Genomic DNA, 23421 nt, shown 5'->3' with positions numbered 1-23421 from the left:
TACCGCAACACAAGAGTCCTTTATTCAAATAAATAAAAATGAACTTTTATATACAAATATACAAAACCATTACGCACATTCTATAAAGTAGTCAGAAATCTTTAGAAAAACCGCGAGGGTGGAGGCAGGACGCCCACAGCCGGTGCCCTCCCTCCCAGCACCCGGACACCGGCGGGCGGAGGCCGACGCCGCTCCTTTGTCCCTCGCCCCGGCGGCGGCGGCGGCGCCCCGAGGATCGGCTCCAGGCCAGGGGCTCCGCTGCTCTGGCGCCGACAACAGCACACGGAACACGACATCGCGGATGGCGGCCCCACCTCCCCCCGGTCCGACAGCTCCTCTAGCCCCCGCCGTGCCGCTCCCCGGTCCTGGCGGGGCTCAGAGGGTGCCCAAGTGCGGCAGCGTCTCCAGCCGTTCGGGGTGGTCGCGGCCGGCCGCGCTCTCCACGCCGCGCAGCCACTCGGTGCATTTCCGCACCAGACCCTCGTCCGCCGCGGCCCCCGCCTCCTCCTCCTCGTACTCCTCGTCATCGTAGCGGTGCCGGTCGTTGAGCAGCGAAACCTTCAGCAGAGCGCGCAGGTCGCCGCGCCGGGCCGGGGCGGCTCTGCCGGCGGGGGAGGGGGCGGGCTGCCCCCGCTGCCGCTCCAGGCTGCGGCGCTGCAGCACCCGGATGGCCTCCGGGGGCAGGCTCAGCGAGAAGCGCCCCGCCGCCTCCCCCGGCGCCCCGCCGAGGCTCTCGCAGGAGCGGCTGCCCGCCCCCGGCGCCCCCGGGCGCCCCCGCGGCTGCGGCGGGGTGGGCTGGGGCCGCGCCGCTCGCTCGGCCGGCGGTCTCCGCGGCGGCGGCCGCTGCAGGGACGAGCAAGGCCAGGAGTTGGAGAGGGGGCCCGGCCGCTCCGGGGGCGCCCCCCGCGCCTTCCTCGCCCCCTTCTCCTCTGCGGGCCGAGGCGCTGCCTTCTTGGGGGCCGAGGCGGTCGCCGGCGGCTTCTTGGGCTGTGCCCGGGCGGCAGCGGGGGAAGAGGAGGCGGCCGGCAGGATGGCTGGCAGGAGGGGCGGCAGGGTGGCGGGGCGCCCGGGAGTTCCCTCCGGCTCGTCGCTGCGCGCCCAGGGAGGCGCGGAGCGCGCTCCGGGCAGGGCGGTGCTTCTCCCCGCGGGCGGGCAGGGCCCCGCGGCGCGCCGGGGCTGCAGCCCCATGGCGAGAGGCGGACGAGCAGCCCCAGCCGCCGGCGCGGAATGCGAGCTCGCTCCGCGCCGACAGCCGCCGATTTTCTCTCGCTAACCCGTCCCCCTTCCCGCCCTTCGCCCGCCCCGGGAACACCCTTCCCCAGCGCGGGGTGGGCATGCGGGCGGGGACGGGGGTCGTGCCGGGACGGCCGCCCTCCCGAATGAGCCGCACTGGTCGGGCGCGATGCGGCGCTACTCCGGCGCCTTTTCCCGGTCCTCTCCCGCCCAGCCCAAAGCAGAGCCGAAGTAAAGACGGATATGGCGGGGCTTACGCCCCGAGGGCAAACAGGCTCTAAATTCATCTCGAAGTCTTCAAGCGTCCAAGCGTGAAAAGGCAGTATTTTAAAATTGTGTTAAATTCTCTTGCCATCTTAAAAACATGAATGATAGCTTGAGCTCCTTGATTCCTTGAAATATCGTGAATAAGGGCAGGCAGACAGGACAAGAGACAGACACAGTCAGACCTAGGGCCGACTCAGACTTTGTGGACAAGCGGTGCCTGGCTTGGTAATGAAGAGCATAATCCAGAGATCTTTCTAGCCTCAATGCCTTCTGTGACAGAGGTAAAGCACATCCCCCGTTGGGTTTTTGTTTGGGTTTTTTGTTTTATTTTGGGGGGTTTGTGTTTTGTTTGTTTGGGGTTTAGTTTTTTGTGATGTACGAGGCAACAATTTCCTACCTTTTCAAGTACCCTAGCCAACAACAGAGGTTTGGAGAGGTTTCATAGAGCAGTAATAAGTAAACATATATTTCCAATGGATCCAAGATTATTACCACCACTCCAAAATTTAGTCTTAGAAGCCACAGCATATAATTCCTGCAGCATTTACTTCAAAGTACTGTTTTAACTAGGATACCAAAACTTTATCAAAAGATGGGTAGCATGTATGCAATCCACAGGGTCTGAGATTTTCACACCTATCGTTCCACACTACCATGATGGGTATTACTACTGTACTGTGAAGATTCCCCAGCTGTGAGCTCTTGGGATACTCAGACACAGTAAACAAAGACAGGATGTGAAGGAACAAAAGATACAGACAAAACAACACAAGACTGTGTGCTCTGTATCGATGGAGGAAGTAAATCCTTAAATGTTCAGGAGAGAAAAAAACCAAATAAGAAGGCACATGGTCTGGCATAACAGACCAAAGTGCATATAAAAGCATACCAGTACATGGAACTTTTGGCTCTTCAACCCATTCTCTCCTGGTGACCTAAGTGTTAACAGACTTCATCATTTACCATAGTGGATAAATAAATTTAAAAATTTTGAATAACCAATGCCATTATTCTAATTAAAGACTACAGTGAAGGTGATTGTGTACCACCAGATGGGCAAAACCAGCTCTGGAGCAAACGAAGGCCTGGCCCTGAAGCACCAGTGGTATGGGATCTCCCCACGATCAGCTGAGATCAGCAACAGCAAATACGGAAGGGGCAGTCACTTTCAGGACAACATCCACCACCGCCTAAGCACATCCTACTTCTTCTTCAAAGCAAGCTGAAAACTAAAAGGAACTAAAATTTCACCCAAGGGTGCCCCAGCACTCAAGGGCTGTGGGCAGAGCTGGAACAGCCGTCACTACATCCCACAGCATTAGTGAGCCCAAGAGCCTGCTGTGGGGCCAGGACTACCTGGCCCCCTATGACCAGGAGGGACAATGCCTCCCTGGCAATTTATTGTTACTAATTAGTTAAAAGGTGTGGCTTAGTTGGAAGTCTAGCTGCAAAATAATGCAATCACCCTGTACATAGCTTCCTCAAAAGTGGTTGCTATGTTTTGCAACATACACTGAGACTGAACAGGAACATACTGTACCTCAATTTGTCTCTTTAGCCTGAACCCTGAATACTAAAAAGACTGGGGTTTTCCCCTTCCTGACACTGCAGATCACGTCTCTCAAAGCCATTCCTTCTTCTATATTTGTGGATTAACAGAAAAAAAAATCCAAACCAACTCAGTTTTGAACATACATAATTAAGCACATCCATCCTGTGCAAAAAAAACCCCTCCTGCAATATAATATCAACCATCAAACATTAAAGATTTAACTTTGCTCCAGAATAACTGGATAGTTCTTAGTTGAAAAAATTAGAAATGAGAACCTCTTACTGAAGCCAGACAAAGCGTTAGAGTACTTCACTTCAATCTATTACCAGAGTAAGTCAGAATGAACAGTTTGTCTAAATACTAAAAACAAAGAACCTTTAAAGTCACTTCTGCAAATCTATGCAGCAAATTTGGATATAGTAATATACATATCCCCCTTTTTATGCTTTCATATTTATTCAAGTGTAATGCTGAAATTTTCAGCTCTCTATAGCCGATTCCTAAATAAAAATGTATTAGGCACTTTTAAAATGAATTTATTTCAAAAGTCTCATTTATACATTAGCCATAAGTTCTTTTAGTAAAAAGTATTTAGGTATGAAAGTTTTTTTTTTTTTTTTAAATCATTTAAAATACAACTTTTTAATAAAATCCAACAGGTTTTAAACACACCTTTCACATTCTCATTAAGTTCTTTCCATAAGGCACATGTATAGGCATTTCAAAGGAGCAGTTAATTACAACTTTCCAAATCTTTACAACGTTTATAAAACGCTCTCTTTGGAAAAGCATACAATGGATAATATACAAACATCAATGGCACATTGCAAATTTTAGACAGAACTATAAATGAAATCTTTATGCATACCCAGACCTTGGTGACTTACCTCCACTGGGGAATAAACCGTTACTGGATACAAAGTAGTGTTACAACTACTCTGCATAAAGTATTTAAATGTACTTTTTTGTTAAAAAAAAAAAAAGCCTGGAAGTTCCAGGGTAAACACAAATAATTCTTGAAATTTATGTTAAAATCTGTTTCTAGTAAAAACTATTTAATCTCCCAAGTGCAAAAGGCAAGGAAAATACTAAATTGCTACTGGATATTTCAGAAGTGGAAAAGTAGAGTTCTCTGAGCAAAATTTACAGAGGAAAAAAGTTGCCTTTTAAAGCGGATAGTGGTTCCGGGTTTTAATTTACCCTAGACAGGATGAGAAGCATTTAATCACAGCATCCCTTTAAAAAAGAAAAAAGGAAAAAAAAAGTCAGTGAGGATATTTGTTATTTTGTTTCTATGCATCTAAACCATTAACTATTTACAATTATAAACATGGCAGAAACTAAAGACAGATAGCAATAGTTTATCACGTGCAGGATCTGTGTGTGAGTGGCTCTACCAAACCAGCTAAAGCCCAGGCTCCAGCCCGGTCTGTACCGAGGTTCTTCCAGGCTGTTTGCATTGCAGCCCATGCTGAAATGCAGACACAGTGCTGGGAACTGCTCTGCAGCACGTGGGAGGCTGAGCAAAGGGCAGAGCCCGACTGCGCAAGGGCTGCCCAGCAAGGGCACAGCTGAGGAGCGCCCAATCCACAGCAAGGCACAGCTGCCAGGACTCCAAGCCACATCGGAGTTGGATAAAGCACAGGCTGAAGGGTTAAAGTGTGCACTGACAGTGCAGGATGGAGAGAGCTGATTCAGCCCTAAGGTTTGGAAGATCTGGAGGGTTCTTTTTTTTCAATCAACAATAAACTGTTTTCTGTTCTCTGATTGTTACACTCAGATCACTCACTTTAGTCTCCTTTATTTTAACTTTTCCCAGAAAAGTAACAACTTACTAAGGAGTGGAATTTGTATTCTGTTGCTAGTCAGTTTCAAAAAAAGAAGAAACATACTATCATCACTCCTTAAAGTCACTTAGCTGTATGCATTTTGGTTTTGTTGCATTTGTTGTTGTTTTCATTTGTATCTGGTTTGGTGGGGCTTTTTGTTGCCACGCCAACTGGAGAGCTACCATTAACTAAAGAAAACAAACAGAAACCAACAACCTCCACCCCAATAAACCCACGAACAAGTAAATTGTTCTGAAGAGCAAACCATGAATGGAGTTAAACCAAGGAGTGGTAATTTTTTGAAATCAAGAGAAATGCATACTTCAAACAATGACATAATACTATTCTCTGGCACTCAGCACGGTTTAAATCACTGTTCCCATAAGAAAGGCAGCCTATACAACATATTTATGATACCACTCCAAATTAGCAAATAACTCAGTAATCCCTAAAGAAATCACAGTGTTACCAAAACCAGTCTATATAAAATTCAGTTCTTTGGCTCTTAAAATCTAATAGATAGATAAACCCAAAGAAATTAACTGGTGCATATAACCTCATGTTTTTCTCCCCAGAACTTAGAAGTACTGTTGGTAGGGAAGAAAATGTCAGAGAGACCAGAAGCTCAATGTGCTTTCTCTACAGAGCAGACCATTAAAATAAAAGAGAAAAAAAAAGGAATGAACCTACTGAGACTGTCTCCTGGCCACAAGAATTCAGAATACTACTTTTGACTGGGTCAGCTTGAGTTGTCAGAAATAGCAAAACGACGGTTTGAAGCCTGAGTTCAGTTCTTTTATTCACTGTAATTATCAACTACTATCTTTGAAAAAATCCTTCCTAGATGAAATCTGAAGCTTTAAAAAAACATAGTACAGGTGTTTTGGCAATGCTACAGGAAAATACCAGCTGAAACAGGTAGACAATACTTTGAATTCTTTTTCCCCACACTTCTACTACAGAAAACCTCACTATATTGAAGTGCTTAATTCTTTCAAAAAAAAACCAAAAAAACCACTTCTGGAAAGACCAAACAGCATTTTATACGAATCACAGAAAAAACAGATTCTTACATTTGATTACTTGCATGTGTTTTCACTATGTGTTTGGTCTGTTTTCATTCGCTTTTTGTACACACAAGAATGAAAGGGAAGAGAGAAGCTTGCCAGAATGAAAATAAAGACAAAGCATTGCTTTTGCCCCTTCTAAAAATGATGGAGGAATTCGGAAATAGGAACAGAAGCTGCCACTATGTTGTTTGTTTGCTTTTAACTAGGACCTCAGATCCATAAGCTACCTTTAATTTTAGTTACAGAAAAGTCACTATTGCATCACTATATTGCTAAATCATTGAAGAATTTAAACAAAACTTTGATATATTTCCAGTGATGGAAACTAGAGAAAAATTTATTACACAGAATTACTATGTATTGTACTTCTATTTAAAGCTTATATTAAGCATGACTTTAAAGTTCAGCTATGCCATTTTCTAAAAATTAAAAGAAAGGGAGGATGTTATATTTTTCCAGACACATAAAGTATTTCCCCTCCCGCCAGCATAAAGGTAGCTGACTTTTGTTAAGATGGAAATTATTATGCAGACTCACCTTGCAAAAGGAATATAAGACAGACTATACCTGAAAAAAAGAGGAAAAAAAGTATATTTGCAGAGCGTTCAAGTCTCTCCTAGAACCAAATTATTTCACTTTAGCCCAGCATTAATAAAAGCAATCTGTTGTAACAAAATTTTAAACAAGGTTACCTATTCAATTTAATGCTTATCTGAGAAAAGATGACATGTTTGGACAAGAACTAAACATATTGACAAGGACTTGGTAGTTTACTTTTTCCTTGTTTGGTTGGGTTTTCTTCTCTTTTTTTTATGTAGTTCATAACTTCTATTGCACATGAACTTAAAAAAAAAAACCCTGACTTAATATTGTCAAATCCAAAAGGAACAGATTTATTTTTCCAGTTTAAAAGACAATCTAAATTACTACGCAAACATACATCTAATCATATTATATATGTAACTAAATACAGATACATGCTGTAGTTTAAATAATATTCCACAATTCTGACACTCAGACAGCTGACAAATCTATTATTCTCTGAAAACTGCTTCTCACAAGCCTCCAGGCAGTGTTCTGTTCTCATGCCCAGCCTGATCAAACCCTAGGACTCTTTAACAAATGTGAACTGTCTGCTGCAAACACGTGCAGCACAGTCTGAGCTAGCCGTCTTCCCTCTATCTAGCACCATGCCCAGCAGTCCCTGTCCTGAACAAATGGTTCCTTGTCCTCAGACCCACGTGCAGTATAGACTGTGTATAGGGCAAGGTCAAACAAGAACTGTGGTCACCTTGGGTTGCCTGAGAGCTAGCACCAAGTAATTCACCTGAGACAAGGACACAAAGCGTGTATCTCTGAGGAGAAAGCAGTAACTTCCAGAACTTCTGCCAGGCTTGCAAGCATTCACCTGACTGCACCCACACACTGCCAAACCCAGCCCCTGAGCATACTCATGGTCATCACAGTACCTGCTGCACTAAATTCACCCTCCCACATCCACCCACTCTTTACCCAGTGCCACTGTATATTCCCAGGGCAGGACGTACCCTAGGAAAATGTTTTTTAGTTTCTTTCACTTCAAAAATGAAAAATTAGTTAGAATTCAAAAAAGAGGAGATTATACTGTTACTTTCACAACACAGAAAAAGCATGAAAATTTTTTTGCATATATATTCCTTTCGTATGGCTTCAGATAAGTTCACACATTGCAGAATATACTTCATATTACCATTTTTGCAAGACGATTGAATATAGATTTTGCTGGAGTTACACAACCTAGCTGAGAAAAACAGATTGAGGCTAGCATTTGGGCACACTTATATGTGAATCATATATATATAGGTTTATAATCATGCGGGTGTAGGGGCAGAGAGAAGAAATTAAAAGGAATTTTAAGAATCTTACCAGGTCATTGCCAAGAACTGCAATATGCAGAATAACATCGCCAAACCTTTTTTGTTCCACTAAGTAAAAATAAAGCAAATACTGCAAGTTAGTTCATTTTGCACCACTCCAGTCTATACTGTAAACAATTGGCACAGTCTGTTCAATCAAAAATTGAGTTAACTGACATTGCCTACATTTCCTTCTCTGAATTTGTTATTTCTTTCCCAACAACTCTCCATTAATTTTATCCATCACTCCATTAGCATCATGCTATGAAAACCTTTTCTAGCTTTGAAAACACCTAACAACACCAGTGTTAACACTCACTCACATCACTGTACTTCTGCAAATATGGAAGTTCATTCCAGTGACATAATTACTTCTACAGAATGTAACTACAGACAGTTTTCAACCAAGATGCTTGAAGATACTTCTGGGTTTTTTCCGTTGTCTTAACCAGCTTAATACTCTGTATCCATGGCTTCTAAAGATGACTACACACTCTCTGATATTTTCTGACAAAAGTATGCACCACTGAAACAGTATTTTAACTTGCTTTTCTTTAGTTTTTATTCTAGAGGTCTGCAGACTGAACCTGATGCTCTAGATTTTGCATACTCATCTACATCACATGCAGGTGGAAGGATGCACTTGCTTTACAGCCAGCAGGCTCATCGCTCCACCTAAGCTCAACCACAGCCAACAACAAAATCACCACACACAACGAGCTCACCTTTCCTCCACAACTGAACTGTATCTTAAAGCTACAATACAATTAATGTACTAATGAAGTTAGATTGCTTTTTAGAGGAGAAAAGTACTCTCACTTACCCAGAATACAGCACACAGAGTCAATATTAGGCAAAGCTGGGGTGAGGAGAGAAAAAAAAAAGGATGAATACTGCAAATAAACAACAAAGCAAGTACAGTATCTGATTCCATGTTTTCGGTGGGCAATCAGCATTTGAAAATTAACTTATGAAACAAGCAGAGCCAAAGGCTGTTGTACAGTGACTATATGATGAACTCCATGTAAAGTGGTGTATTCACGGCCAGAAGGGCTGAGACAAGTCTTAGAAGAAAGACAAGTCAGGAGTTGACCTCAGGAATCAGAAGGAGTATAGCCTGGTGTGTGCACCCTTATGTGTTGGTTCTGTTAAGAGGTGGGCTTAGATGACAAAGCTTTATTGAAAGGAATCAAATAGTCTGGTAACTGCTACTCTCTTATTCCACTACATACTATCATTTTAACCTAGTATTTGTAACACCTGTCTCTCACAAGAAATATGTGTGCACCGCTAGGAACAACCCCTTATTAAAAACAACCATTCTCAATTACTGTATCTGGCAAATACAGGCTATGCCTCATCTGCCAGTGCTTTTTCATCTTCTGACAGTAATGAAGAGTCTGCTACGGAGCAGCTGCCTCAGGTACAATGAAAAAGCTCACAGGAAGCTTTGTTCAAAGCGCTTTAACACTTTGGATGGAACATTACTAAGATATGGTTTACTATGCCAAATAATCACACCATTTTGCAAGCTTAACCATCAGTTAGAACTTTTCCACTAAATCTTATCTGGCTTCCTCCATTTGTCATTACACATAGTAGAAAACAGAACAAAACTACAAGTTAATTTTCGCTTGAAAAAAAATTTGTTGGTGTTTTATTGAAAGGAATAAAAATAACAGACTCTTTGGAAATTTTCCAAACATGTTTGTGACTCCTCAACTGCCTACAATTCTAGTTTTGTGTTACGATGGGGATTAAAACAGCCAAATTCATCCAAAGTTTTCAAAACTTTTAATTTTCCAGTTCTTCTCTGTTTTACTGAAATTTCCATACTAAAAGCCTTAGCTCTCATCCAATGTTCATGTTCACCATTAGATGAAACCTTTCATTCTCTCTTTTCCCAACTTTGTTGGTAGCCTGGTCTGCACAGGTAGGTCTGTGATGTTTGCTCTGCTCTGTTCTCTTTCCATTTCCCTGATGTGTCTTGTTTTTACAGCCTTCAAAGCAAGTTCTTTTCTTTGTCACCATGTCTGAGCATGGTGGATGACAGGATCATCAGAGCAAAATGATCTTTGTGCCTGCTGTTTTAAGTGTCTGGCTTAGGCTCTCAGTTTCACTGGAAAAAGCCCACAGCTGTAAATTGTTGGAGAATTCATGCTCAGCAAATACAGACTCTATGAGAACTGGAGATATTCTTGCACAATTTTAATTCAGGCCTACAAAACATTAACTTGCTGGGACTTGTAACTTGGTATGAGTTGTAAATAATGACAGAACAACAAAAAAACCACCACTAAAACAACACAAAACAAACCTCTTGAACAAAGCTTGGAGTCTAAGCAATGACCAAGTGACTTCCCCTGGGGAAATGTAAGCTTCTTAAACGAGATTATAACTTTTTTTTTAATGTGGGTGTGTGAGAGGAAGAACATACAACCCCCATATGACAGCCATCCAGAAGAATTTATGAAGACATTCTTACCCACTAATCGACTAGAAAAACAAATTATATGATAGGGAGAATAGGAAAGCCAACTACACCTCAAAATTAAAAGTTGAAACAAATCAGTAGGAACAAGAGAGAAAAGCATAAAACAGAGAAGGAGCAAGGGGACAAAGTTGTTTTAACTACCTAATATAGACCTTTGGGATAGGAATTCTGATATTGGAGAGAAAGTTTTTTTCCATCCTCCTGGAAGAAGAAATGATGGTCATGGAAGTAAAGGAGCCAGGGATGTCACAATGGAGCATCTCAAAGCCGAACATGTGGCCTCCCAGACTTTGGGGAAATAAATTAATTTTCTTCATTGCTTTGAAGATTCTGAACCACTGACCTTTACAGACCAAGCTGCAGCCAACAAACAACTGTCAAGCTACAATTAGTGACCACTGACTTTTCACAGTAGCTAAAAAATCTCTCACCTTGTTCTTGAAGAAAATATTTTAGAAAATAAATTAAAAATAATTAACCTGGTATTAGAATTTACTAAGAAATATTTAGTAAAGAACATTTTACTCCAAATGATTAATTTAAAAATCATAAACAACAAAAACACACATTCATAGAAAGGAGGTAGATGCTCTTTGTGACATACAAAGCTAAACAATTTGATGGTCATTTCTCAACAGAATGAAGAGGTAGACTGAGAAGTAACCTCCCTTTAGAAAAGCATTAAATTTAGCTTTGAGGCTAATGGAAAATACATTTTTTTAATAAAAGGAAACAAAACCAGTATATTTACCAACATCACAATTGTAGCTACTAATCGTTTTGGATCAAACATTGCTTTCAGTTGCTTCAGTGGTCCCATCAGGAAACATGTACTAATAGGAGAAAAAAACCAAAACAAATTGTAAATCACTTTCAAATAACTCTTTCTAAAAGACAGTAGGTAATTAACCAGTTTTCCAACAGATAGATGACTACAAAGACTTTAAAAAAAGATATTTCAGTGCTTAGCAACAGAGATTCACTAGAACAGAAGGTGAAATACTCCATGAATTTAGCCCTGGAAACAGTTTATGAGTCACCCTTGGTCACGAAATTCTTTCCAAAATATTACCATAGTAAAAAAAAGTAACAGGCAAATACAAGAACACTTATATTGGTTGAGATAAGAGACGATAGAGAGTGTGACAAGGATATACTTAAGAAATAACAGAAGAGCATAGAAGCAAATCAGTTTTCATGAACTCTTTTATTGAATAAGAAGAAAAACATTTCCACTAATAATCTGTTTGATGGTGCTGAATGCCATTTATAAATAAAGACAATTAAGGAAGCAGTGCAGTTACAGTTAAATTTAAATCATATTAAGAGACACGAAATGGTAGGAGATTAAACAATGACTATAAGTAGCTCTACATGAATTTAGAGATGGGTGGGTAGTCAAAGATGTTTTGATTGTTATTTTAAGATGGCAAGCACCAAAATACATAGAAAAAAAAAAAGATGAGAAAACTCAACTGCAGAAGTAAATGAGATCATATCCAAGACTTGAGGAAAGAGAATGGGAGCAAATACAGTGGTTAGAGCTTTTTACATTACCAAAACAAAACATTCTGCTATAAGTATAGCAGAGGGTTATCAAGTTGAAGTCTAGTGAATTTTTTGTTGAAGCTGTTATTTATAACAACTGACTTGCCAAAATAATGTCAAGATTACAAAGACCAACCTGCTGTAGAAAATTCTTGTTTCCCAATAGATTTTTTTTACTTGGGCAGAATGTAAGTAGCTACAATCAAGGTTACAGGGAAGCTCTACCTCTTTTAGTCAAACTCAGCAAGCAAAAAGGCAGGAAAAAGTTCAGTAGTTTGTATTAATCTTCCTACTTTTTTCTACTCTTAACTACAGTAGCAGTTAAGTAGTTAACTTGAAGGGAGAATGAAAACCATCAGCAACACCACACGCTGTACCTTCTCATGCAAAGAAATGCCATCTGAACTAAGATTTCACAACCTCAGGAGTAATTCTCTGGCTCAAATATTTGAGATGAGTCTCTTCCTTGTCATTCTGCTTTGTAGAAAACACAACAATTTAATGAGTTAAAATGCCTGTAATCTTGTGGTAGTCTGAATGCTTTACTACAGAGCAGAAAACCCAGTTTAACTCCTTTTCTAGTCATTCAGTTTTATATGAAATGAAGCAGGGAACAGTTTGATAGAGTTTCCTCCTGAAACCAATAATAAGCCTCCTAAGATAGAAGAAATATGGGAATCCACATTCCAAGCAGTAAATAGAGCTCTATCTTCCACATCCAAATGTTCTCCTACCAGCAACTTTGCACATGTATCTCCTTCATTTTTTTTAATCTTATGTAGACAAACCCCAAATGTCCATATTAAATGGAAAAAAGTTTTCACAATTCGATAGGAAAAGTTTTGAATTAACTGCAATCCAAACTAAATTCTTCTCAGTATTTTTTCATCTTGTCTGCTGGGCCATAAAATTAAATTAAGACAAAAAAAAAGGGGCTGTGAAGAACTAGGAGAAAATATCAGTTAGCTAGTAGAAGAATACAGATGAAGAAAATATGGTGGTAAAAAGCAGTTAAGTTTAGGCCACAGGAAATAAGCAGAAAAAATACAGAAAGCAAAATGCATTGTTTGTAATCTGATTGGCATTGAGAAGACCGACACCACAAGAGTTTCTCCAGATATGAGAAGAGATTCCATAGGGAGCAGAAAGAAAGGCTGGGAAAAAATTCTAGACACCCTCCAGTTAAACAGAATAATTCTTTTAGACACACCACATTCTGTAGGAGATATACTCATCATCCCTGAGGATAATCAAGTAAGTACCATTGTTTTCATGTGCATGGTTAGAAAATGACAGTAAAAACAATCTAGAGGGGACTGAACAGGCTAGTAAGAGTTTGCATCTTTGGTTTAAATACAGACTTGCAAATGAGCCTAGAAAAGTTTAAATCTGCTTGTCAATTTGGGACTTCATTGTCATCTCCTACTGTTCTTAGAACACACTTGCCTGTTGTTTATATCTCAAAGGACTACTGAAGGAAAAAGGGGCCTCTTTTCTCTTCTAATCTTAGCTGGAGTCCAGACTAAAGTTTTCCAGCATTCTCCTAAAAGAAATACTAGTCTGTAAAAACTTTCCTCTTAACTCAATTAGACTCGATTAGTAGTAAGTTTCTAAAATGCTCATTTAATTTTAAGAAGTGAAAACACACTCAAAGTACCAGGTAAAAACAACACAATCAAAAAACCTTACTCCAAACCAACAACAAAGAATAAAGAGTAAGAAAAGGGAGAGAAAGGCAAACACTTAGCCTTGCCTATCTCCACTATCAACTTTTTGTCTTGTTTTAGTATGAGATGGAATAGTTCTACAACTGAGACTCAATGTCAGTATAGAAATTATTGTCTCCTAACAAATTTGTTGAGGAAAAGCAGTACACTTTCATGTTTCTCTAACGCTTATGTCACATTACCTGAGTTTCAACAGATTAACAACGCTTTGACTCAAGAATTAAGTCACTTGAGTGAAGTCATAGAGTCCATGAAAGTCAAGACCACACTCCGTGGGGTTTGAGTCCCATGACCATGCCTCAACTACTCTAAGATAATAAGAGGAGGACAAACAGAAACTGAAAATACCTTATGGACATTAAGTTGTTTCTTATGCGTCTTTCAAACTGTGAAAGGAAAGTTTTCAATTTTAAGAGGCCCTCTTCTGCAAATTATTTCAGGACTGTTATGTGAAACACTTCAAAGAACCAAACAGAGAGTTTAAAAACACACTATGAACCAATTTTAGATTCTGCCTTCAGCCTTACAGTCAAAACAAGGATTTCCTGAACGTTTCCTTTTTGAAAGAGTTTTCTTGGAAACAGGATGATCTCTCTGTTAAAAACAAAAAGCTCCTTCCAGTAACAAGGAATCCACACAGTGGGCAGACTACCAGTTTGCTTCTGAAGCTGAAGTACTTACATACCTGGCAGAAGGATTTAGCTGTAAAAAGTAAAGAACATTCAGCTAGCAATTTGTTACTCATACTTTAGATAGCAGTTGTGATGTGTCCGCAAAGAGGCGTGTAAGATAACTGATATACAACAAAACTGTAAAACAAACAAGTTTTTGTTATTAGCATTTCAATATGAAACAATGTTGTTTATATGCGACATAGACAGCACTCTAAAATAAAAGCAAATGGAAATGTAGCTGAAAAGGAGGGTACTTTTCTAATAACAATAACTAAGAAATCATACCTGGCTAGTGCAGCAATATTTCCCAGGGTGTAGAACACTGCAAAAAGTTTGATCCCCTTTGGGAGCCATAGCAATGCTGTTCCCTATAAAAGACAGGTTATTGGTATGTTTGCAATCAGTTAAGTCAATTTATTTAGATTTTTATAGTCTATAAATACAACTTCATACTGCAAAGAGCATCATTCTGACATATACTAGCAGAGCACACTGCTCTCAGAGTTGCAGCTGTCACTACCCAGAACACTTCTATTGCCACCTGCTGGCAGACAATGTGTTGGTTTACTGTAGTTCCAGATATTTTTACAACTAGGCAATGTTTGTTTACTGTTCATATTCTATTCACAACACTTTTGCTTTTGTTACAATGCCTCACTGTACATCCTACACCTCTGCACACAAGATAAAATGTCATAAAGCTGCACTAATATTCACTATCTCCTTTCTCCTCCAATCAACCATTTGGACTTGCAGTCTAAATACACACTGAGGCTGAACAGAAACATTTCAGAACTCTTACTTCCAGATATCTCTTCCCTCCGCTAAACTTAAAAAAATCCAAAGCCTTCTGCTGATCACAGCTACCTATGATGATCAGGGAGAAAAGGAATCATAGCACGGTTTGGACTGGAAGGGACCTCAAAGATCACCTAGATCCAACCGCCACTGCCATGGGCAGGGGCACCTCCCACTAGACCAGGCGGCTCACAGCCCCATTCAGCCTGGCTTTGAACATTGCCAGGGATGGGGCATCCACAACTTCTCTGGACAACCTGTTCTACTGCCTCACAATAAAGAATTTCTTCCATATATCTAACTTAAATTTTCCTGTTTTCAATTTGTACCCGTTATCCCTTGTCCTATCACTACGGCTCCTGATGAAGAGCCCCTTCCGGGCTTCCCTGTAGGTCTCCTTTAGATACTGGAAGGCTGCTATGAGGTCTCCATACAACCTTCTGTTCTACAGGCTGTACAGACCCAACATTCTCAGCCTGTCGGAGCCTAAATAGAGCCTCAACTAGAAGCAAAACAAACTGTGATCTGCACACTGTCCTGAAAAAACCCAACCAAACAAAAAAGCAACTGCATTCTACTCAATTGCAATTTCAGTGGAAATCTGTGGTAAAAGGAAAAGAGGAAGAAAGACAGAGGGAGGACAGGAAGGGGAGAGATAAAGGGGAGGAAGGAAAAGAGGGAGGACTTCCCCCATGTTTTTTCACCTTCTTCTGGGAATTTCCATGCAGCTGAAAAACTGCTTTCTAGTGCAAGTTACCTGTGCCTGATTTTGACAGACCCAAGCAATTAAGAGATCTCAACTCTTAACTGCAGGCTGGAGACTCCTGCCAGCCCCTAAAGTTCAGGAATGAACAAATGATTTGCTGACTTTAAAACCAGCAGGAGTGCAGCAGGTTTTTCAAGTGTCAACACACAACCACAGTCATCACCTTGATTTGTTGAGTGTGACATGCTACACATGTGGTTTCTTCAGCTTTTAAAAACCTTTCAAGCTTCCCCCCTCTTTTATCCCTTTATTAGAGAGAATAAAAGTAAAATGGGTACACACCTCTTTCCTAATACACAAATTACAAAAAATATATCCTATTTTGTCAGTGTCCAAGCCTTTTAGTAAGAAAATGTATTATGCTACAATAAAAATGCTCTCTTCTGTAGTTGGAAGAAAAACAGCCAAAATCATAATTTAGAGATCAACAGCCAATTATACATTTAATGTCCACTTAAATAAATGCATACAAAATTTAGAATACAGGATAAAGCAAACACAGAATCACATAGAAAGTAGGAATGTGAATGAGGTTCAGCTGTAGAACAGTAATAAAGCACAAAGAAAAAAATAACTTTACTTACAAGAAAAGAACACAAAATGCCAGCAACAAAGCATATGCCAAACCATTTGACTCGAGTACCAAGGCTGAGCGTTGAGGCATCAAGGACCTTAATAGGAAGAGAGGAAAAAGAGGCATTACAAACCCAGTTTTGAACAATCTAAAGAACGTTTTTTTTCTTTACCACCAAACTCCTGAATTTCAAACAAAATAATTTTTTAGCTGGAAATAATTATTTTACCTTGCTTAAGAGTCGCTTGTGTATTAATTCTTTCATATTACAAAATTATATTATCAATTTGGAACACGTGGAAACATATTTACAAACAAAGAAAAAAGACAAAATCCATAAAGGCATATCCTGGCATGCAAGCAATTGCTGCTTCACTTTCAAACAGATTTTCTTATTACCACACAATTGAAAATAGTCAGAATTGTACCAAATCAAGAGAATGAGTGGACCTCCTAGCAATCTGCAGAGGAATTAATCTATTTGTGCAACACTGTAGGTTCCTATAGACATTACCACCTTTTCCTGTTACTAAGAGGATCCCTTGTACATATTAATGCCAGTATCCACTGCAAGCATTACAACTGCAATTACTGCTCCTTACAGGGTGAGGGTGTAGGCAGATCAACACAGCTTGTCTCACCAGACTAGGATAACTTGCTGAAAGGGAATATTTCACTTCCTGCTTCTCCAGAGTGACTCCAGAACATAATGAGCTGAGCTACCTGACACAACTCATGACAAGAGAACAGAATTAGTGTTCCTTCTATTCTGATGACCTTGCTAAGGAGCCAAGCCAGCTCTGCAAGCTGTCAGAAAAGCAGCAGGGGTGATGTAAGGAAAGAGGCAGGGCCATGTATCTGGCAGAAAGGCTCCTTTCAGCAGAAGTGATTTGTTAGATGTCCTCAGCTCATCTCCACCCATGCTGTAAGAACAATGAATTTCAGTTTACTCCCGGTCACTACAATTAAATGTACTTTCTATTCTAAACCGGCCTATTAAGTGAAGTGTTGCTTCAGCTTACATAAAATTACTTTAAAAAACCAACTTTCCTATTTGTTTAGATGTCACAGGCAAATCTGCTCTCTTGTTTTCGAGTCAACAGGTATTTTAATCAAGTCTTATTAACCAAATATACATGATAGGCCTTTCCCAGCCAATGAATATGGTATTTCTTCTTATCTCTTGAGAAAATTCTCTTTCAGGCAGTGGTCAATGAACCAAGGAAATCTGTTACTGCTTAGAACAATTTCACATCTCTACAAATGAAGAAACTATATCTAGTTTAATAAAAAAAGTGCTGCACGCACGCTCACATACAGGTGCTGTGATGACAGAACTTCTCAAAGCTCAGAAGATGCAGCTTACCTTGTTAGGTCCGACACTTTATCCTTATGTATGCATTAAAGAAACAGACAAAAACAGTAACTGAACAATGGCTAAGTATTTTAAATCATATTTGACAGTCATAGTCCTGAATGCCTGCGCATTTAAGAGTAGGAATAGCTGGTAGGACACAGCTGAAGATACCCATTTCAATCATGCCTTTAGTTACACCTATTCATGCAACTAATCATAAGCATGCAAACACAAAAAAAGAGTAAAAATTCTTTCCATCCATGTTCAGAAATGAAGTGTAGATAGGCCATACTATCAGTAAACCCAACACACACATTTCAGATTGCCTAGAAAACAGGGAAAGGATGAAGACCAATAATTTATTCAGGTGCATCAGGCTCATTGCTGCCACTTACTGCTCTTCTAATCTTAATATCTGACAGTGCTCCTGAAGTGACTACCAGGACATTTCATTCTTCAAATAAATTCGAAAATAGCTTTATCTTCATTTAAATCCCTAACAGTTAAGAGGTGAAAAAATAAAAACAAACCAAAAAAAAACAAAAAAAAAAAACAAAAAAAAAAAAAAACAGCACAAGAACTAAGAGAACCACACAAAGGCTTGGAGCAAAAAAATGCCACAAACCCCAAAAAGTTAGATACATTTTATGGATTTAACTCTTAAAAACTTCGATTGACAATATATCCACATGAACTACAGGAAGAAAATGAAGGCTCATCCTCCAACCATTCCAGGTGATGTCACCATTTATATTGTCAAGCTGAACCTATTTAATGCAATGTTTGAAATCCCAAAACTGGGGATCTGGTAATGCATTTTCTTAGTCCCTGATACCTAAGAGGACTGAGGGAGACCTTATTGCAGTCTACAGCTTCCTTATGAGGGGAAGCAGAGGGGAAGACACTGATCTCTTCTCTGTGGTGACCAGAGTCAGGACCCGAGGGAACAGCAGAAACTGTTACAGGAGGTTTAGGCTGGATATCAGGTAAAAGTTCTTCACCCAGAGGGTGGCTGGGCACTGGAACAGGCTCCCCAGGGCAGTGGTCACAGCACCAGCCTGAGAGAGTTCAAGAAGCATTTGGACAATGCTCTCAGGCACATGGTGTGGCTCTTAGGGATGGTGCTGTGCCTCTTGGGGATGGTGCTGGGCAGGGCCAGGAACCGGACTCGATGGTCCTTGTGGGTCCCTTCCTATCTACAACTTACACCTTTTGGGTTTCATGGAAGCAATGGGACTCATTACCTTTCCAAGACGCCTGTTTCAACCCTGCGGTGAAGCACCTTGCTGCAAAAGTTGAGTTACAGATACACAGTTCAACTGAGTAAACCACAGCTTGTGCTAAAATGCCAGGCTCACTCCAGAAGCTGAAGATCTGACACTGCACATATCCTGCCACACGTGCTGCAGGCAGTAATTCCTATACTAGGGGCGATGAGACATGCTGAAGTAACAACTTAGGTTCTTAGGGACTATGAACCCTAAAAAAAAGTACATCTAAACTACCCTTGCAAAAAAAGCAGGAAACAACGTAAAGGTGATAAAGATTTTTTTGTGCGTGTCTGACATAAATTATACAGCTAATCCCAGATTTCAGACAAAAAGAGTTGGCATTGCAGTCTATGATATTTGCATTAGCAAAAGCTTTTATTTAGGAGACTGAAAAAATTACCAGGCATGTTCCACATCTGTAGTTCATGTGGAGGACTACACAGTAGTGGTGGCAAGGGAGTTCCTGCAAAACATACCCTTCTTCCTATATGGTTTATCAGCTTGTTTCTAACAAGAAAAAGAAAAATTAAACTGAAATCAACAAAAGGAAATCCTTAGTTTTTTAGTGCTAAACTTTAATGCCAAATTCCTGGGCAAGAAGCAAAGCTTTTTATTCACAGGATATTTCAAGCAAATACTATATAAAATAAGTGACTGGAATCTGGAAGGGGGACTTTCTGAAACATAAGGAACAGTCTTGCAATAGTCTGATATACAAGTTAGAAGTGCCAGTAACAGCATCATTGCTGAACAGTTTGCAATGGACACACAACAAACAATATGAATGATAATCCACAAGGCTGCTTTTGATGAAAAATATTTCTTGTAGCTCTGAACATTCACCTAGGCTCCCCCCACATATTAATGATCTTATAACAGCTTTCCATGTAGGCAAACAGAGAAACATAACCACTTTGTTTTACTATTCTAGAAGCTAACAATTACACCTTTTCTCAATGGTAAATATGCAAGTAATGGAGAAAATTCAAAGAGACACTGAGTAAATTTGCAGCATTGAGTTTCTAAGCCACAAGGAAAAAAATATTTATAGAGATATATTTTCATCTTTCCCTAACAGGCCTCCTTATTTGTATTTCTATCAGCACTTGAGAGTAAAATATAGGAAATGTAATATACATTTTCTTATGAAAATATTATAAATACCTGGTCTATTCCTCTTTGTTGAAATCTTGTCGAGTGTTTAAGCAGCTGTCAGCTGTCACACGGACTGATTTTATATTAGTTTTGGTGCTGATAAAACTAAACAGCATAAGGCTGCCCTGAAAACATCATAACACTGCTACACTTACTATTTATTATTGATCTTTTTGGTAAGGAATTCCTTTAATTTTTTTATATATATATTTAGAATAATGGATCTAATTGCAGCAAGAAACAACAGCTGAAGAGTTTAGAAAGTACAAAAAGACTTCACTGAATCATACCAGAGTTATTTCATTATAGACTTGTCTTCTACTTAGCAGGAATGACTACTGACTTCATGATAATGGTTCTGCAAAAAATCAAGGGATAGAATACAGATATATCTATGGACTTGAACCATATGATGGCTATTACACAACTATCAGATACTCCAAAGAGAGGAGCATTGTTTTCAACCAAACACATGACTTGTCTCCAGAGAGATCATTAAAATCGCTCAAGATTTTACACAGACAGTGCATACCCTCACATGTTCTTTCACAGCCCTACCTCTTACCAAGTGTTCCTCTCTGCATGGGTGCACAGACTTTTTTGCTCTAATGCACACACTTTAAAAATAGTCAGCACCACTCAGCTCCAGCTTTAGTGAACGTCACGTATGAATTTCCTCTCTAAAAAAGAGGCTTGATTTCCACGGTTCTACAAACACAGTGCTACCTTGAGAGAAAAATACAGCTGAAAAATTGCCTGACCTAATCACTGGACTTTTTTCTTAAGTCAAGGGGTATTTATTTATTTTAAAGAGCTCTCTGGTTCATCTCAGCATGAAGCTACTTTGCACTGCACCAAAGACACATTTAAAAGTCTTCTTCTATCAGGTACTGGATAGGTTTTAAGTATAGGCAGATTTTTCTTATTTAAAGTCTTTTCTGGCTATAACGGTATCATTACATGCAATAGTGAAATCATATATAGTTTAATTACTGACATTTAACAAATTAGCACATTCTTAGCTATCTCCTCAGGAAATACACCTCAAATATAAAAACATTAACTATGTAGGCATTTATCTACTGATTGCCACCTTAAAACAACTATCACATGTGCCTCACATGAAATGTGCCTGGTGATGGCAGAATAATTCTCTTGGAACTGAACTGAGATTAGCAGAAATGTAAGTATTTCCTTGATAATCCTGAGAACACCAGGTGAAGCATACCTCCAAAATGCTGGCAGCCAGTTCTGGTGTGAAAGGGCACGGATTCTACACTGCTTCCAGAATCAGTGGACACAATTTAGCTGCTTTGCTGTGGCAGAGAAGCCAAACTCATGAACCTTGAAGACCAACAGCAACTCAGTGCAAAACTAAGTGATGCGTATCAGCAGCAAGCTGCTAGAACTAATATTATGCCAGCTGTGCTCAGGCTGTGCTGGTTCACCAAGGTTTGTGAGCTGCAGCTCAGATCCCAGCTACGTTCCAACCTCCTCCACCACGCTCCAGCACCCTCTAAGTAGCGAGTAGTATCAAGATATTCCTTGATGTAGGGCACTTTGACCTGCAGTCACATGAATTGAGAGGGAGCAGAGGGAATGAATGGTTCTTTGTAAGCATGCGCAGCTTTATTTCAACCTAGAGATTAATTCTCAGGAATGCATGGTCTTCAAACACAGTAAAAACGAAACAAAAAAAACCCCCTGACGATGAGGAAGATAGTGGGAACGAAACAGAAAAATTAAGCCACACTTAAGGAGTAAGGGGCAAAAAGTAACTTCAGCAGAATATACATAAAACGTCTAAAGAAAACCCTTGCTTTTGCAAATTTAAGGGCATAGGGGAATGGAGAAGCAATTTACACTGAATCGCAGAATCAGTAGGGTTGGAAGGGAGCAGTGTGTTATGCGGTCCGAATTCCCTGCCTAAGCACAAGAAGACTTCGCAGAAACCAAAGGACCCCAAGTCACCAACACAGCCAAAAGCTTCACACACCAGGAATTCGCCAAAACCCATCCTCCGGGCAGGGCCTGCTACCCACAACCCTCGTCCGACGGCGCACGCCGCAAACTTTGCTCCCTCCTTCGCCTGCCCATCTCTGCCCCGGTCGGGCAGGCACCAGGAAGCGGGGTGTGCGTGTGCGCAGGCCGGGGACGAAGGAAGGCAGGGTGGGGAACACGGCAGCGCCCGAGCCACGGACACCGGGATGGGGATGGGGTTGGGGACGGGGCCGGCGCGGGGAGGCTCCAGCGCCGCTCGACCCCCGCGCGCCCCGCGCCGGGGAGGGGGAGGGAGAGCGGGCTCCCGCCGAGCCGTACCTGCGCCGTCAGTCCCTGCTCCTCGTCGTCCTGCCCGGCCAGCACCCGCCGCAGCTTCTCCATGCCGGCCCTCCCTGCGCAGGGCCGCGCCGGGGGTCGGGATGGGGCGGGACGGGGCCGCGCTCCACCACGGGCCGCCGGCCCAACCGGGAAGTGACGCGCGCCCCGAGGCGGTGGCGGGGCCGCGCCTGCGCACTCCGGGCCGCTCCGCAGCATCCCCGTGGGACGGCGCTGGCCCCGCCGCCCAGCCGAGTGCGCGGGTGGGGCGAGGGGGCCCCGGTGTAGCCCTCACTGGAGGCACCGGGGAGGAAGAATGGCTTTTTCAGCCTGACCCCGGCTTCATCGTCGCCCGCAGAATCGGCCTTCGCACAGCAGCGTGATTCTCATGAGCGCGCTGAACACAGAACACAGCACCGTGGGTGCGCAGGGCTCCGGTAAAACCGCATTAGGACACGCTGGGGCACCTCGTGTTCAGGTGGAAATTCCTGAGCATCAGTTTCCTGCCATCGCCTCTGGTCCTATTGCTTGGCACCACCGAGCAGAGCCTGGCTCTTCAACTGATGCACAGGAAGTCCCACCTGGATACTAGGAAGAAGTTCTTTACTATGCAGTTGACCCAGCACTGGAAGACTGGCCCGAGAGGTTGTGTAGTTTCCCTCACTGAAGGTCTTCAAGAACCATCTGGATGCAATCCTGTGCCGTGTGCTCTAGGATGACCCTGGAGCACAGCGTGGTTCCGAGCAGCCGGCGGTGTCCAGCTTGGCCTGGCTGTTCCACGGGCACGGTGCAGGCGGGCCGAGCGTTTGGTCACTCACTGTCAGCCGGCAGGCACACTGCGAGCCCCAGCGCCAACAGCCTCGGCCCTCCTTCAACTGGGGGTGCCTGAGGTCTC

The 23421-nt window shown here is 41.7% G+C and overlaps 2 protein-coding genes across 3 annotated transcripts; both read right to left on the bottom strand.

Annotated features, from left to right (window-relative positions):
* On the bottom strand, positions 1 to 3486 carry PRR18 (proline rich 18). Its single transcript, XM_048297040.1, has one exon. The coding sequence runs from the start codon at positions 1186 to 1188 to the stop codon at positions 376 to 378; it is 813 nt and encodes a 270-aa protein (XP_048152997.1). The 5' UTR covers positions 1189 to 3486; the 3' UTR covers positions 1 to 375.
* Positions 3487 to 3572: 86 nt separating this feature from the next.
* Positions 3573 to 22688, bottom strand: SFT2D1 (SFT2 domain containing 1). Of its 2 annotated transcripts, none has more exons than XM_048297041.1 (8): positions 22530 to 22688; positions 16438 to 16524; positions 14575 to 14657; positions 11092 to 11173; positions 8670 to 8705; positions 7857 to 7915; positions 6489 to 6518; positions 3573 to 4288 (listed from the first exon to the last, which is right to left on the bottom strand). In XM_048297041.1, exons 1-8 carry the CDS (start codon positions 22590 to 22592, stop codon positions 4249 to 4251), a joined length of 480 nt encoding a protein of 159 aa, XP_048152998.1. In that variant the 5' UTR covers positions 22593 to 22688; the 3' UTR covers positions 3573 to 4248. The 2 variants fall into 2 exon arrangements, with proteins under 2 accessions (XP_048152998.1, XP_048152999.1); XM_048297042.1 differs by lacking the exon at positions 22530 to 22688 and adding an exon at positions 19456 to 19562.
* Positions 22689 to 23421: the final 733 nt, after the last annotated feature.

Source organism: Corvus hawaiiensis, chromosome 3 (genome assembly GCF_020740725.1).
Source record: "Corvus hawaiiensis isolate bCorHaw1 chromosome 3, bCorHaw1.pri.cur, whole genome shotgun sequence".
Taxonomy (NCBI): Eukaryota; Metazoa; Chordata; class Aves; order Passeriformes; family Corvidae; genus Corvus; species Corvus hawaiiensis.
This window is presented reverse-complemented; position numbering and strand designations above follow the sequence as displayed.